Source organism: Cyrtonyx montezumae, unplaced genomic scaffold (assembly GCF_038088225.1).
Source record: "Cyrtonyx montezumae isolate F1298 unplaced genomic scaffold, pur_monq_1.0 scaffold_4, whole genome shotgun sequence".
Taxonomy (NCBI): domain Eukaryota; kingdom Metazoa; phylum Chordata; class Aves; order Galliformes; family Odontophoridae; genus Cyrtonyx; species Cyrtonyx montezumae.
The window spans coordinates 6,289,857-6,307,479 of record NW_027072045.1 but is presented as its reverse complement, the minus strand read 5'-3'; the positions used below and the strand labels follow the sequence as shown (position 1 = coordinate 6,307,479).

The 17,623-nt window shown below is 40.3% G+C and overlaps 1 protein-coding gene across 2 annotated transcripts; it reads left to right on the top strand.

Annotated features, from left to right (window-relative positions):
- The first annotated feature begins 386 nt into the window (after positions 1-386).
- LOC136054683 (pancreatic lipase-related protein 2-like) lies at positions 387-17,467 on the top strand. 2 transcript variants are annotated; one of them, XM_065746027.1, is made up of 14 exons: positions 387-420; positions 4,022-4,118; positions 5,701-5,749; positions 6,772-6,926; positions 8,339-8,464; positions 9,926-10,060; positions 11,837-11,945; positions 12,510-12,626; positions 12,721-12,843; positions 13,471-13,589; positions 14,783-14,912; positions 15,186-15,297; positions 16,129-16,296; positions 17,269-17,467. In XM_065746027.1, the coding sequence occupies exons 2-14, from the start codon at positions 4,116-4,118 to the stop codon at positions 17,330-17,332; spliced, it is 1,410 nt and encodes a 469-aa protein (XP_065602099.1). In that variant the 5' UTR covers positions 387-420; positions 4,022-4,115; the 3' UTR covers positions 17,333-17,467. The 2 variants fall into 2 exon arrangements, with proteins under 2 accessions (XP_065602099.1, XP_065602100.1); XM_065746028.1 differs by lacking the exon at positions 8,339-8,464 and having other exon boundaries at positions 390-420.
- Positions 17,468-17,623: the final 156 nt, after the last annotated feature.

Sequence of the window (17,623 nt, the reverse complement as noted above, 5' to 3'; positions counted from 1 at the left end):
TCCCCCTCATGAGGAAGCCATAGGCTGTGATGAGCTTTCCCCTCAGTCTCCTCTTCTCTAGGCTGAGAGGTTGTCTGTTACAAATGTCCCATACCATATATCTCTTTTTTAAGTAGCAAAATGGCCTCACGTTTCATTTATTCAAAACCTTTAGAGGTGAAATTGTGGTGAATTAGAAATGATGAGAAAGCTGGAGAGGCAAGAAAAGGCAACATCTATTACATCCAGCAATAAGAGTATCATCCTGACAGAGCTTCTTGCTCACCCACATCAAACCAGTAATTATGCACCGTGTGGGCTGGTCCGCACCCGTGGTGGTGGGACAGAGTCCAGGTGAAAAGAGCTGGGAACAGCCAGGGCTTGGCAGGAGCCATCTGAACACAGCATACAAAGCAGCAACACGGTGTGCAAGCCAGAGTGGTAAGTGGCTGAGAAACTGGTAGGATCTGGGGCAACTTGCTAACAGCTGCTTGGGGCTCATGCTTAGAACAAGAATGAATGGCTTGAGCAGTGGTCCCTAGAGTGATCCTGAAGTAGTTTTCAGCTACAAGGCTGAAAACTTTTCAGTTCTAGGAAATCCCAATATGACATGATTGTTTCTGGGTGGCTAAGAAATCTGGGTAGGGTCACTAGGCTAAGGTAATGTAACAGAGAATGTATCTCTGTGTTTTCAAAGAGAGACCAAATTATGATATTTGTACATAGAATTGCAGACTTCTTTTTTCTTTTTAAAGGAAAAACACATGAGAATACAAACACTAGCTGAAAATAATAAGTATTATTAGGAGTATTCTAAATTTAAAGGGAAGTGAGGAAGAATTAACAGAACTGTTATATGGATTAATGAGGCAGATAAGACATGTTTTAGCTGACCAGCAGGTAGGGAGTAAGCTGTTATCAGCAAAAGTTATTCTGCACTTTGGAAATGGCAAAAAGCCAATGGTGTCGGTCGTAAAGCTGACTGATACAACCATCACCTGCTTATGAAGAACAGCAAAATCCTGGAAAGACGTGCAAGTGGCAGTCAGCTGAAGGCTCTCTAGTTAGCATAGATGTGGCACAGTCATCTCCCCAAACTGAACCAAGCACAGCTTTGTCTCTGTATGTTTTATTGTCTGAACGTCAGTTTAGGGGTGAGATGAGAATGCTTATTTGGAAAGTCAAAGCAGATATTGTACTGGGAGAGTATTTTTAATAGGTTTTCATTATTATTATCCTGCCATTGTACTATTTCTAAGTGACAAAAGCACCCTGAAAGTCCAAATCTTACTGCAGTTGCTAGCGATGACCAAATCTGTGTACAACTGCGCGTATATACTTCCCTTTTAATGAAGAGCTTTCCACATTTAATGACTAAAGAAAATAACAGGTATCATCATTCTGTGTCATTGTTTGAGGCTGATGCCCTAGTTCACTGTCTCAGATTCATTTTAAGAGGTCAATAGATACTCATATAACTACTACCCAGACCAGATGATGTATGTGAACCCTGCCTTGTCTCAGTTACTGTAGCTGTGATATCCAGTGATCTGGCAGAACAAAGATGTTCTTGGACATCTTTACTATGATGTTAAACGTGTGGATCACAGAGCTATTCATTTAGGATCAGTTTCCTCACGGAGAACTTAGCTGAACCTAAAAGCTGGTGAGCCAGCTGGAAAGGAGGCTGGCTAATTGCCCAGATGCTCTTTTACTTATTGTTACTTGTTTGTACTGAAGCAGAGCCAAAGAGCCTTCATCTGGAACCCAACTAGGGGCAATTAGCAACCACATCTGAGGGATGGGGAGGAGACAGAGATGAAATTAAGTCTTCTACCAATTATGCCAATTACGCTGCTCACCTCAATAAGTTCACTGCACCAGCAGCACTTTGCCCAGTGCTGTGTGCACAGGCTTTCAGCATGTGAGAGGCTCAAGAAACACTCAGCTGCATGTGAGTGTGAGCCACTGAACAGGGACTGTGCCTATAACAGGTGGCATTCTTTGTACACTTGTCCAAAGGCCATCTCCACAAAATATATATTAGATTACAAAGGAAAAGAGCACACTTCCAGGTATTTACATACAGTTAAATACATACGTGATCCCTTCTTTCAGGTCTACAGATACCACTGCAACTGCAGTACTACTACTACTACTGCATTTTTTATCCTTTTGTGTAACATTAGAAAGTTCAGGTGTACAATTAGCATGTGCTACCTATATGTCTCAAATCTATGCAGAAATTTAACATGAATCTCCCATAGCCAAGGCTCACAAGCTAAATTCTGGATGTTGCTTTTGCATTGTTATCTGATTGGTACATCAAATAAACAAAAAATATGCAAGGCTAGAATAAAACACTGGAAAGACAGAAAGTAAAATATTCCCTGTTTAAGGTAATGACAGAGTGTAGGAAGTATGACTGCTGTGGTAAAGCAGGAAAGATGGAAAAACAGAAACACAAATGGTGAACATTAAAATTAGTTGAAAGAAGATATAAATACAGAAGGGGGAAATGCAGACAGATTGGAAAGACTGTGTTACAGAGAGAAGATGCCATTGTTAGCTCCGCCTGCAGATGATGAGCCAGCTCTGCTGTCACTACAGAGTTGTTCCCGCTCTGCCCCTGCTTGCCTTGGAAGCAGTGACACTAGCAAAGGCTGCTAGTCCCCACCTCAGCACAGACTTTATCTTTCTGATTGAAGAAGTGTAGTGCATTCTCTAGAACTGTGCCACTTCTCAGTGTCGCATTAAAATCTGAGAAAACCCTATCTTAAAAGCTGCTAAGCTGCTTTTTTTTTTTTTTTTAAACTCCATCTGGATGTTATTTCAGGACAACACAGATGACTTCACAACTTCACAGGCAGTTCTCGTTCTACCACTGCTTTTTCAGCACTGCATTCACATCCAGGGGTAATAGCAGTGTTAAATGTTCATATGCAATGTAAAGCCGAGAGCTAATTCTCATAAAACCCTAATTAGTAATGATTCATCAGAAGAATTCAGTAACTCCAGTGTCAAATGCCACAGCTAAAAAACACAACCACATTTTGATCGTGATGTTATGAAATCATGCACGGGAGCAAGAACTGTATCTGCAAATCCAGGAACTGACTTCTGGTTATTCGCCGTTATATTCTGCGTCGCAATAATTACTCAAATTTTAATCTAGTTAATCCGCACATTCAATTTTTAATCTACTTAACTGTTGTAATGACACATGTATATCATTTTAACTTCTTAACTAAAATATCGCATAGCAGAGCATCATATTGGAATTCAAGTATCATGAGACCACTAACGTTGATCTCATAAGAGTGTCACATTAGGTTGTCATATCATATAATGGAATTCAATTAAACAACTTAAGCTTCTAACAGGTTTTCACACATTGTCTTTCCTAACTGTGTATGCAGTGGAAAATCCTATTATTGGGATTGCCTCAGGCTGCTACTGGACTGAAACTCCACCAATCTGAGATCTGAAACTTCTAAGGTCATTCTTGTTGTGACTATTATTATTATTTTACCTGTTAGGATATCAGATTTTTTTACACATAGGTTCTTGCTATGGTAGCTATTTGGCACCTATGAGCTACCAAATTCCAATGAATTTTAAATACACAGCGCTAGCAGCTGTTCTACAGGTCAGGAGTTACTGTCTGAACATAGCATCAACATCAGTACTTTTGTTTTGCTGTGAAGAATAGCAGCTGGTTTTGGTAAACAGAGAAAAAGGAGAGCATAAACATTTCAGTTCAGCTGCATCATTGTATTTTGCCCAAATTCTTCTAGTAGTGAATCAAAATCATGGCATCTTTTTACTTCCCCCACGCACGCAATATTCTTTCTTAATTAATATCTTAACTCTACTGCCCGTGAATGTATACATTGGCATTGCTGCTTTCCTACAAAATTTGTGTGATTTCTAACTTCTAATTCCCAGTTATCCACATTCCCCATTTTTGTTGCCTTGTATTCTTTCACTTTACTGAACTCACCTATAGATGGTTAACCTCCATCTTTTCTATTTTTTTCAGCATGTAACTACCAAATCTGCACTAAAGAAAACTGAAACCTTTTTGTGCCCTGTAACTGCTAAGCACTGAAGGATACTATAAGTGTGATAAAAGAATGGTAAGTAAAATTCTTAGCAATTACTTAAACATCTTTTGTTTTAAATTGAAAGCAATCAATTTTCTACAGTGAGATTAATAATTTAAAATCACTGATAACTAAAAAAAAACCACAATTGGGTTTGTCTCCCTTGAACAGACTGTGTGGCTGTGTTTGTGCACACGTCCTGGGAGGTGCTGTGGGTACATGTGTGGGACAGTCATTATTCACACTTTGTCATATCTCACAAGCCATCCACTGGTGGCCCATGAATCACAGGTTGTGCAACAGCATCCACAAGGTGACGCCATTGCGAAGGACAGCTACTCAACCAGCACACAGTTTACAGATTGTGATCTCAACCTATGAAAATTCTTTTTTTTGTTGTTGTTGCTTTTTTTCCTCTGAGCTGAACAGCTGTTTGGAAATGGCTATTGCTGTTTTTGGCAGTGCATATCCCATTTCTTTCTGAGTGAAATGGTTGAGTAGAGCATTCGAGGACCTTTCTGCCAGCAGCGCTGGGCTGAGTATACCTGCACAAACAAGTCATGCCCGTTCATCTGGTTCAGCTCTAGGGCTCTTAAGTGAGGGAATTTTCTCCCATTAAATTGTAAACTGCCTCAGCTCTTCTAGAAAAAGGTAATATCTTAATATTCTTCTGCTGTTAGGTTAAGATAATCCGATATAGAAAACCTAACTCCTAAAAAGTGGCCACCTATTTAAACTAACAGAATGAATTAGCTTTCCACACACACACTAAAAAAAGTTTTCTGTACTTTCCATTACTCAACTAGCTACCTGTTCATTTCCACTTCCTGCTTTCAGAAATAGAGTCTCTGAAGAGAAATGGATCACTCTTGTTTGGCAACAACCTCCCACGTTATTTAAAATCATTATTCATTACTCATCCATTTTCTTCCTTAAGCTTATTAATTTTCAAGCTGCCTTTCAGACTTCTGGTCTGAAAAAAAAGCTTCAGCTCAAAATTTTTGCTTTATAAGAATAGGAGAATGTGAAAAATGTGAGTTGGGTGCATATGGAACACCTGGAAGAGGAAACAGGGAAGGAGACAAATGTGGGGAGGAGAATGGTAAAATATGTGAAGCAGCTGCCAACGGAAAGCTAAGGAAGGAAAGTGTAGAGGAAAGAAATCTGAATAAAGAAGGAACATGAGAGTGAAGAAATGCAAGGGACCTGGGGTAAAAGTAGAAAAACAGCCCAAAGTCAGTGTTTGTTTGGCCACATCTCCCACCCATCTACCATCATCCAGTAGTCACTACTGAGGTCAATCCCTCAGCAACATACATCTACCAGTGGATGTACAAGAAACGTAAAGAACAGAAAACTGGATGAGAAGAAAAGTTCAGCTGCCTCATCTTGCCAGCTGTGCTTTTCCTAATGCAGCCCCAAAGCACATTGCTAGCTCACAGTCAAGCTGGTGTCCACCAGGACAAGCTGCAAAGCTGCTTTCCATCTAAGTGTCCCCCATGGGTACTGGGTTACTCCTCTTCAGCCTCAGGTCTTTGTGTTACAAATAGCTATTTGTCTTTGCAGGACAAATAACTAAATAAAACGTCTAATTTGTATATTCAATTTGCTCTAGGTGTCTGGAACATGGATTATTGCATTTTATCTCCTTGGCACAGTAGCAGGTGAGATACATTTTCCATAAACACTCTCACTAGAGGATGATTTTTGACAAAATAATACATAGCAGATAATGACTAATGTCTTTGTTTAAAATTAAGTTGTGGTATGATTTACATGTCCTTGTACAGCAGTGTCTATTACTATGAATGGAGCAGATGGTAAAGGCTCCACCTCATTTCAATTTATTAAGAATAAAGTACACAAAACTTGGTGCCCAGATTTCATGGAGTTGAATTGCACAGTCACGTGCCCCCATTCTATCAAGACAGCACACAAGTTGCCTCTACACATTATGGCTGTTAACAAAGAATGGCTCAGCAACAAGGTGCTTAGCACAGCAGATGGTGCTAAAAGAAAAAGTTGAGCATAAGGGAGCAAGAGACCTGTTCAATCAAGAAAATGCTAACATATTGAAAGAAGCGAGCATCTCATTCATTATACAAGGCTGCTGCATAGATATCTGATCCTACAATGAAGCACAATGCTTCTGGGCAGGAAGAATGCAGGAGCAATTCCAATATGCATTTAAATATATAAAAATATTATTATTATTGATATAATCCTTCATAATACAAGATAATCTGTTGGACTTGTTGACCTTTAAAGTACCCTTCCAATTCTAAGGATTATACAGTTCTACGAAAATGGTGTTTAAACAGTATCTAGATCCTTAGTTGGATTATCTTCAAATTATTTAGCTCCCTTTGTGTTGTCCATCTCAGGCTACATCCGTAAAGGAAACAAAACCAAAACTCAGTTTAAAAATTAATCAGAAAGTGAAATCATCAGTTTCCCACTCTTTAGACTGTTGCAGTCTCTAAAACACAGATGGTGGAGTCACCACAGAGGTGTTCAAGAAAAGAGTAGAAGTGGCTCTGAGGGACGTGGTTAGTGGGCATGGTGGGGATGGGTTGAAGGTTGGACTTGATGATCTTAGAGGTCTTTTCCAACCTGAATGATTCTGATTCTACATTATCTGCCTGTAAGTGTCCAAAATATAAAGCAGTTCTTTCTTCTACTCTAGGTAACGAAATTTGCTACCCCAGGCTTGGCTGTTTCTCAGATGACCCACCCTGGTCTGGGATACCAGGGAGACTTCTGACAGGTTTGCCTGAATCTCCTGAAGAAATGAACATCAGCTTCTCTCTCTACACGAGGGAAACAGGAAATAACTCACAGGTGACATTTATTTTTAACATCAAGAATTGTCTAAAGCTACAAAATGTTCATTAATTAAAAAATCTGTAGCACTCAACATAGGAAAATGAGTCAGAATGAGAAGATAGCCTGAAGGTATTGTAATGAATGAACACTGAAGTTTTTGGGGATAAAGCAAATATATATATATATATATATATATATATATATATATGCTTGCCTGGCATTTTCTTATATAATGATATGGCAATTTTTGTACAACATCCAAGGCCACATTCTTCCTTGAAGTCTGAGTGACTGTATACCCTTACCCACCTCTCTCTGTGCTGAAGTTAAGATAGAACCAATCAAATTGCCTCTGCTCTGAAAATCTGAGTTAAGCAATGCATAGGAATTGTAAGATGTGGGCCTAGGATCACATTAATTCAGCAAACACATGCAAAGCTACTGAATCCCTTGCGGGCTCCCAGAGCACGCATCCCTTGTGCTGTGCAGGAATGTTTATGACTCCTCTGTCATGAACTACGATGGCAGAACTGCCACAGGCACCGCAGCTCTCAGTAATCTTGGTTGTCATGCCAAGAGTCCAGCTCAATCCCTCTAATGGGGAGAAGTTAAACCTATAATAAATTTTTACAACTTCAAGAGTAGGGATGAATGAGCACAGAGTATGCACGCAGCAATGATTACTCATGAATCTTGGCTGTTGATAAAATAAGTCAAAATATACCTTGCACTACTTGCCAGCCTTTGACCTTCAACATATCTCTGATCTAGGGCACAGCCCTTCCACACCCAGACTCTCTGGGCTCACACTGCAGACACTGTATTTGTTTGGATACAATACTGATGGTCAGAGATCATTCAGAGCAAAAAGATGTATAATCAAGCAGCTGGCAGCAATTTCTGGTGGGCCAGGGTCAGGTTCACCACTACTGCATGCAGTTCTTGCAAGATATCATTTCAGTTTCCCTTGATTGGCAGAAAAAGAAAAAAAAAAGAAGAAAAGAAACAGAAATATCACCTACACAGAGCAACAGGCTGTTTCCTAAGTGCAGAGCAGCACATGGAAGCCAAAGCTCAGGTCATTAAAGAGCAAGCTGAACTGACGCATGGAGCTTTCCAGAGGAACTCAACCAACTCATGCCAACAGGCATCATGAGATACTACAGCACTTTTGGGCTGTTTCATATGTCAGATATGGGGGTTCTTGCTGCACTAAGGAAAACAAATTGGAGTCACGGAAACCTCATGGGCACAGCTTCTTCAGAAATGTAGTGAGACTGAGAAACGTGAGATAGGAGATCCCTGATACTCTGCACATTCAAAGCAGTTGCAAATTCTAGTAAGCATGACTTAGATTGTATTTTAAAAATATTTTAAAGTGTAAGTAGACAGAAAAGCTTGATTTTTGTTTGCTTGTTTACATACAGGTGATCTCGGCAATAAACTCCTCAACCATCCAAAACTCACATTTTTCCTCACGTAGGAGGACCACCTTCATCATTCATGGATTTAGCAGCACAGGAAAAAAAGGCTGGGTGGTAGAAATGTGCTTGGTATGAGACACCATCCTTTCTTTTCCATCACTGGTTGTATTTACATTCTATCATTATGACTTAGACACTAAGGTTCATCTCCTTTAAAATACATTTAACAGTAGTAGATACTAACCAAGAAATTAGCAATCAAAGCCAAAATATTCCCATTCTGGGTAGTGCAGCACTGTCAAGGCTTCTTGGTCATCTCTGGCACTGTGCAAGTCTAGAGAATTTTCATCCCCCAAGCCTTACAAGTGAGATCAAAGCAACAAACTGAAAGCAGATGTCCTCAGCCTCTACACTGGTGTCACAGATTAGACAGGCCAATTCACTGTGTCTCCTATTGGGAACCACTAAACCACCTTTCAGCCAAAAGACCTTCCTAAATTCTTGTACTGCTCAAGTTTCAGACTACAAGAACTCTTCTGCTTCAGATATATTCAGCTGACACTAAAAGAAGGAAAGGGAAAGAAGGATAAGAAGCATATTTCATATTTCAAATACGAAATGAGGAAGCTACAACAAACCAGAGCTGCTGCAGTCTGGACAGCAGGGGATACAGTGTCAGAGGGTACAAAGAATGCAGTCAGCCTTAGCTCTGACAAACATTCAAAGTCTTTTGTGATTTTTTCTTTCTTAGCATTAGCTGAGAAAAGGATAAGACAGAAAAAGACCACAGCTGAATGCTTTCTAAGCTCTGCAGCTCTATTTTCGTTCTTAAATCTACAAAAACTCCTAGAATCTTTAATCTAGAATGCTACATTTCCAAATTTTCCAGTGGAAAATAAACAGTAATTCCATCTGCCTTGCTAGAAACCATTTCATGGTATGCCTAGAAGAGAGGACGGAGTTCCTATAACTCCAAGGTTCTGCTTTTCTCATCATCCGCCTTTTTAGCGTGAATTAATTTTTGTTTTTGCTCCTTATTCTTTCTAAAACTTTAAGTAATCTTTAATCACTGAAATCTATAACTGCAGATTTTAATACGAGACTATTCAATTATCTCTGCAAGACTGTGTCCACTGCAGAAGTGACCAGTGCATTAGCTGTTTGCTGAACTAGAATGTTTCTAGTTTGCTCTGAATCTTTCCAGTCTGACATCTCTTTCTCAGAGTTAAATACATTTGGCAAACAAGTTGATATCCCATAATGTTTACTTAAGCTATGGATGACCCTCAAAGAAACACACACAGTACCTTCTGCATAGTTGTGTGGCTTTTCCAAGTTATTTAAAGTAAAATATTTGTGATTATTTTCTTTCAAAATAGAGACTTTGGGAATGAATGGCTTAATCTATTCCGTTTTATCAGAAGACTCGTATTTCAGCATCACATAGGCTACAGAGAATAATTCTGTTCAGTAAAGAATGAGAAACTGTGTGATTATATTACCATTCAGTGTTTATTCTGATATAAGCTTAATTCTTGTTTGCTATTTTATGTTAGTTTAACTATTTTGCTTTATGTGCTCCCACATCAGCTGTTACTGGAAGTAGAAAACATGAACTGCATTGCTGTTGACTGGAAAGAAGGTGCAAAAGGCACCTACGTCTGTGCAGTGAACAACATCCGCGTGCTTGGGGCTGAGGTTGCTTATTTCATTAAAACTTTACAGGTAAAAAAACACAGCTTCACAAGCTACAATTCTAAAGTAGATACAGTGGGGGGAAGATGCCTTTGCTTTGAACTTTGTCCGTATGGCCAGCTAGTGCTTCAGGAAGAGCAATGCACACAGTTGAGATCTAGCTAATTCTGATTATCAACTCCGTGAGGAGTCCTCGCAGCCGCAGGAGTCTCCGATCAAACTTAACGTGGTTGAAAAGAGGTGCCAATTGATTAAAGTCCAGTAGGTGGCAATATTTCCCCATTTCCACACGGAGATACAGGTAAGAGCAGGCAGAGGAAATGAGGCAAGATACGTTTCATGTTTTCAAGAGGTTATGCCAGAATAATACATTTGGTTGTAGGTAAATTATCCTCTCAACGGCACTGAAACGAGCAGGGGCTAGAAGCACCATAGAGAACCACTTGCTAATGCCATATTTGCTGTCTACAGGAACAGTAAACTCTCCTTTTCCTTTCTAGTTGAGAACTTCACGTTCACCTTTATAACGGCGCAATCGCAAAGTTTAAGACTACCAGCATGTCCCTCTGACTTCAAATTGACCTAGAATTGTTGAGATATACCCCTGCTTGGCTGCAGACTTGATGCTAGTCAGTAGGCATTCATCTTATGTTGCAAATGTCTACTCGAGACTCAAGACCACAAGGCAAAGTATTAACTTCACAAACACCTGAGTAACACAGAACACTTCTCCAGAGGCCACTAACAGACAATCTACTGTTTCTACTTAGGGAGCTCTAATATCAAGCCTCACACCTTTGTTTCCTAGTCTTCCTTCTTGGTGTGAAGTCAGCTCACTTGAAGATGGGTACAGTTTCTCATGGGATCTCTCCATCTGTTATTTTTCATCTAAGATCTCCATTACTGCACCAACTTGGAGTCTAGACCACTTTTTCTTCCACTAAAAGACTGCATAAATGATCCAGAGATTTTCTTCTCTTTTCCTAAGTTCACAAAATTCTGGAGCTTGGCTTAAGAAAAGTTAAGCTGCATTGTGAATATACGAACTGCAGTGAAGAATGTTCAAAGGATTCTGTCGTATCTTGATAAGAATAGATGGATTGATAGCAAAGATCTGCTTTTAGTTCAGAACATACATTACAAAACAAAACAGCATAACAAGCACATGCAGTTACACAGCCAATGCTTGTTGACTTTGGACATTGCAAACCCAGCATATGCCTGTATGAAATGTGTTCCCTGCAGGAAGCATACATGCTAATTAGCTTCCATTTCTATCTTCAAAGCACACGTAATAAGTCAGAAGTGCAAGACTTGCATAGGTGGTGCTTGGCAAAGGGGAGAATGCATGTCAATCCCTTAGGCTGGTCAGTAAAAATCCCACTAAGTGATATGATCACCTTTTCTAAGCAGACACATGAGAAGACAGACATTTAGTGGAAAAGAGCTCCATAAACCAAGTCACTGAAGAGACAGCAAGATCATATTGACGGAACTTAAAAGTAGGGGTTAATCCCAATGAGATAGGCTTTTATTTTGTTCTGAAGGGTGACTGAACGTGTAACCATACCCCAAGGCCATGATAGCAAATCCATCCCCACTAGCCATTTAAAATTCTAGATTGGACCTTTTTCTAATAAGTCTTAGGGTAATTAAAGCAGAAGTTATCTCAAGGAATTCTCACACTGTTGGCTAAGCAGAAAGCAAGCTTAGAGGTTCCCAAAGGCCCACAGTGTCAGATACCTCTCTACTTGCTATTAAAAGCCTGTGTTCTTGTCTCCCTACCACCACCACCTTACTGATCAGAAACTCTTCAGATACTCCCCTCGTGAGATCCACTTAATTGGGCACAGCCTGGGTGCACACACAGCGGGAGAAGCGGGCAGAAGGGTCCGAGGTATCCGGCGGATCACAGGTAGGCTGTTCCTTGGGATGCACATCGAACGGGGTACACTTCTGGCAGCAAAAAGCTTTGTAGCACTTTGGTCTATAGACCAAAGTGAAATCATTGGTAGCACTGCAGACATCATACGTGAGTAAGCAGACTTCATGCTTCTCAAAAATAAGGGTAAATACTATTCTTTCTTAGTGAGGCTTTAAGCTCTTTAGGAGAAGGGCTCTGTGTTGGTATGTTTGCAGCATTGCTGTCATCAACTAGGTTGCATCCATCACCACATCAAAAATCTTTAGTCTTCCCATTCAGTATGTTTGGTAGGCCGGTAATAAGATCGCTGGTAATGGAATACTTCCTTCTCAGTAACTTGATGCCAGTTGATGTATCCTACTGGAAAATGTTTTGCTTTTATTGGGATGAGTTTGTAGGAATGCTCACAAACTTGTTACTGCACAGTCGCTTCAGTCTAACTTACAATTCATGTTATTATTACTCAATATGCCTTGTGAAAGGTTGAATACTGTAAACCGTCCAAAAACATATTAACATGCAATCTCTCTTGCAACAAATGTGGGTTGTTTTTAGGCTTGGACCCTGCTGGGCCCTATTTTGAAGGCACTCCTCCTGAGGTGAGACTGGATCCTACAGATGCCAACTTTGTTGATGTTATTCACAGTAACGCTGCACACTTTCCTGCCACAGGTAAGCACACACGTGCAAGTAGCTGCAGATACAGCAGCTACAAAACACCACAGAAGTATCTGGAGAAAATGACACCATCATGTATGCTTCTTAGGGCTTGGAATGTATAACACCACTGGTCACCTTGACTTTTACCCAAATGGAGGAACTCTGATGCCTGGCTGCAATGATTTCCTTCTAGACATGAAACGAAGCGATTTTGAAGCTCTAATTGCAGGTGAGCACACATTCCTAGCACACTCAGTATTTTATTTTCATGAACTGTGAAAGCCTCTATTAATCTGGGAGAAAACAAAATTGAACAAAATTGATTTTTTTTTTTTGCCTGTTTACTCATAAGTAAGAAAAGGAAATAAATAAAAGCTAGATCAGAATGGTGCTACCCAGGAAACCCTGCAGGGCAAGAGTAGTCAGAGGTACCACACAGGTTGGGGTTTTGCTTCAAAATGAAATCAGACCTGCAGATCATGTAAAAGTAGGGACTTGGGAGTACACAAATCCAGCACCCTGATGATGTTTCCAGCAGATGCTTCCCAGGATGAGGGAGGTGCCATGGCTAAACCTGCACTGTGGCTCTGCCTGAGACTTTGTCAGGCCTTTGAGTGATGTGCAGAGGTATTCTCTTTGTTCTACAAAGCTTTTTAAAACTGTACTTAGTGTAGATTGTTGTGACATTACACATACAGGCAGATTATATATAAGTATATAAAATAAGTGTATAAATTCATATGTATACATTACTAGCCCACACTGCTGTTCTCTTCCATGCCTCATGGTGAGGCAAATACTTGTATGGGATAAAGGGATGCTATTTTATGGATGCTCATACATTCTGTCCCAACAGATACTACAATCTTTGGGAGCTGCCATCACTCACGCAGCCATGAGTTTTATTTTAAGAGTATCCTCTATCCTACTGGATTTGTCGGTTATCCCTGTGAGACATATGAAGACTTCAAGTCAGTAAGTATATCAGCCTAGGAACAGTTGAAATGTAAAGAAAATGATCAAGATAGATCATGCACAGCACACCTGAATGTGAATAATAATTCTGCTCTAGTGTCACTAAGCTAACAGAAAACCTGAGCTCAAACACCAGCTCGAGCAGTGCAGGCCAGGAGGAGGAGGCACAGCACTCAGCAGCTCTTCCACTTTGGAGAATTAATCTTAAAGCATAGCTAATACCACCAGAACAGGGAACAAAAACAAACTTCACCCCATCCAATTTCCACCCTATATGCAAATAGAGTATAGGCGAAATACATAGGTTGCTCCAAAAATAATGCCTACTGTTTATTTCCATGGAAACTACAACAGATACAAAGCACACAATCTCACTATTTGATAGAGAAAATTCTCAGCTGGAAAACAATATTTTTCAACATAGTCATCAGCACCATTAGCCAGATGAGCATATGGAGATGTTCTGTATTTTGTGGTGTGACAGCTGTGCATGACCATCTGGAATGTGGCTTGTCTTTCATGTCGCTCTCACCACTGCTGAAACACACCACCCACTCCTCCTTGTGCTCACATCCAGTTTGGTCTCCAGCAGCATTAAGCTCGTGTTGACGAATGTCAATGGGTGCCACTTATTCTGTGTGGAGGGTTTCAACTCCACTCCTTTGCTTCATATGCACTTCATGTCAGAAACCATTTTGTCAGTGTGCCCCTCTGCCCCACTCATCACACAGCAACAAAATAAAATATAACGGAACATTGGTGGGAAGATTCAGCCTCTACTGCCATACCACCAACATCAGCCTCTGGCATCGTGGGGCAAACAGGATACAACAGAACAACGTTTTGGAGCAGCCCTCACACATATGATCCTTCTATCCCCTGTATAGCATACCAGACAGGCTCCCTTCTCCTGGGAAAGGGAAGTGAGGCTTATATTTTGTCCTATATTCTAACTGAAAAATAAACTCCATGAAACATTCAGACCATCATGCACACAGGTGTCACACGTACTTATTCCACGATCTCCTCAAGAGTGCGCAAGTGCAGAACATGTTATCTGGTTTTATCAGGTTACAGTAACATACAGCAGTGCCCCAGCTTTGCAAGGTCAGAACAGGAACTTGATCCTTAATTGTGTCACAGCCAGAATGAAAGTTGTACTCCTCATTAACTGCTGCTCTTATTTTTCCTAGGGAGTCTGTTTTCCATGTCCCAAACAGGGCTGTCCAATGATGGGGCACTATGCGGACAGGTTTCCATATAAACTGAAGAGAATAAACCAAAAGTATTTTTTAAACACAGCAGCAGACCCACCTTTCACTAGTAAGTGCAGAACATTTGTTACAGCTGTTCATGTTGGAAAAGTGATTGCCTTGGCATGATATATAGCTCTTCTGTCACTTCTATAAACATTGACTGAGAACTCTGACTGTAAAAAAATTGCTATACTATCAAAATTCAAAACTTTCATGTGCTGACATAAATAAATTCTGGTTAGGAAAATATAATTTTCCAGGATGCTAGCACTTTTAGATCTCTCCTGTCAATGAGAATCCAGTTTTATTCTGCTTTTTTTTTCTCTTGTTTTTAATGCAGGTTGGAGACAGAAAGTATTTATCAAACTGTCTGGTGTAAAAAAAATGAGGGGGGACATAAACCTGATATTCCATGACACAGAGGGGAATACAAAAGAATACGAAATTGACAGGTAAGTTAAATTAATATTTCTCTATAGCACTGAATACTATTAATATTAACATCTAAGCAGTGCAAATCCTTATTCTTTTTTGTACAGTCTGGTTAATATTAAGTATGAAAATAAGCTGTTATGTAGATAAGATCTTTAAGGACGGAAGGACAGCTGTGACAAGAAGCAGAATTCATTTTACTTCTCACAAGTTCTGTGAATTTACAGTAAAACAGGAACCTGGCCTGAAAGGAGAAGGGCTGTGTTTCTCTGAATGGGTCACAGAAACAAGACAGAGTGCACCTTTTATGTTCATGTCACTCTGGCTGCGATCACCATACGCACGTTAACACAACAGCTCCCACGCTCACTCACACTGCATCATTCTCTGACGTGTTCACCCCGCGTGCCAGTAACTCCCCACGCTGGCAGTTGCTGAATGCACAGCTCACGCAAGGCAAAACTGTGCCTGAGCTGACCAAACATGCAAGGTGGAGGTGCCCTTCCTCCCTAGGATGTAATAAAAGCTATCGCTTTCACCTTGATCTAAATGGCACATTTATGTTGGCTGCACAGTGTTGAGGACAGACCACTACGGCCATCCCAGCCCTGCCTGGATCTCATCCTGGTGGTCTCCTGCCATATACCCATTGAAGCTTTCCAGTACTGCTTTTTGTCCTCTCCCTGCTCAGAGCATGCCACCACAGAGTCCAGGTCCAGAGCTGCTGAAAAGCACAACAAACGTGCAAATTTCCTTGTAACAAAGGGGAAAAGCTTAATCGTGAGGTGAATGCAATTAAGTCCAGTAGCCTCTACACCATTCCATCGCTGCTGTCTGCTTTCTATTTCCAGTGGCGTCCTCTCTGAAGACAAGGTTTATACAAAATACCTTGATGTTGAAATTAACCCCAAAAAAACTAAAAAAGTTGAATTTCTCTGGAATAAAACCATATTCACTCTGCTCTGGGCAAGAATGGGAGCAGAAGCAGTCAATATAATTCACGGAGAAGATGGACATTGGTAAGTATGTCCTTTTAACAGATCAGAAAGATTAGGAAAGGAGCCCAAAACTCTGAGAAAAAAAAGATTTAAAAATGGTCTCGCTAATTTGGACACACAGCTTGCAATCAACAGCACAAGTTTCAGTACTTTCAAGGACGAGACACTACTCTTCACACACAAAGTGAAATATTCAAAAGCAAAGCAGTGAAAAACTGTCTGGAAAGGAATCCAGCAGTGAACAGTTTAAGGAGTACACTGTGCCACAGCAAAACAATTACAAGCCAGCAAGTCTCATCCCCAGGTGCATTACTACACAGTATAGAAGATCCAGAGAGTAATTATTCTAATTTAATTGGCTGGGCTAAGAATGTAACCAGGAGTAGGATCATATGTATGATGCACACAGATTGAAGTCTAGATAACGAGCAAGAGGAAGAGATTTAGAAAAGACAATCTGCATTTAACAGGTGGAGGAAGTATACACCTCAAGAAAAAGAAGTCGTGAGAGGGGCATAAAGACAAATTGTGGAAAAGCACAGTGTGCTGTTTCACATGGCTATAGGTTTAGGTTAAGAATTGATTGGCATATTTTACAATAGAAAAGAATAAATGTTAGATATTGGGAAAAATCTTTCTTATAATTTGGCACTGGCATGGATTCTTTAGATAAGCTCCTCCAAAAAGCTGCAAAGCTGTGGCAATCTAGGGAAAAAGATGGCCTCAGTAAAAGGGGCTGAACAAGATGGCTTTCCAGCTCCTCACCTAGAGCTCTATTTTTGTGAGACTAGAGATGAATTACACCTATCTATCAAAACTCAAATTTTACAGCTTTTCTCCAAAAGAAGGAAATTTACCTTGTCACTGCTTACATCTGAATGTCAACAGGCTTTTAGGAAGGCTTACGTGGGATTACAGAGCAAATTACCTCAAGGTGAGGACTGACGTCTTTTCTCCACCTTTCCCTTGATCAAAGTTTTTTTTCCTTCCCAGGTCAACTTTCTGCAGCCGTGGAACAGTGACATATGGAGTTCCCCAGCTACTTACATCTTGCTAGAGGTCACCAAGGGCAGCTGTTCTTTACACTGCAGCTGAGTAAACGACCATTGTGCGTGGCAATGACGGTGTACAAGGCTATTAAAGCTAATTCTTGAACTGAATGTTGCTACTTTAATTTTGACAAATGCATTTGGAAATTGTTTGTGTTTTTGTGTTTGTTTTTTTCACACTGTAGTCAAGTTTATTGCACTCCTTAGTATGGAAGCAACTGAAAGCCATGTACACTTATAATACCAAAACAGTCTTACTCTAATAGCATACCAAGAAAAGTAGGTAAGGACTTCATTTT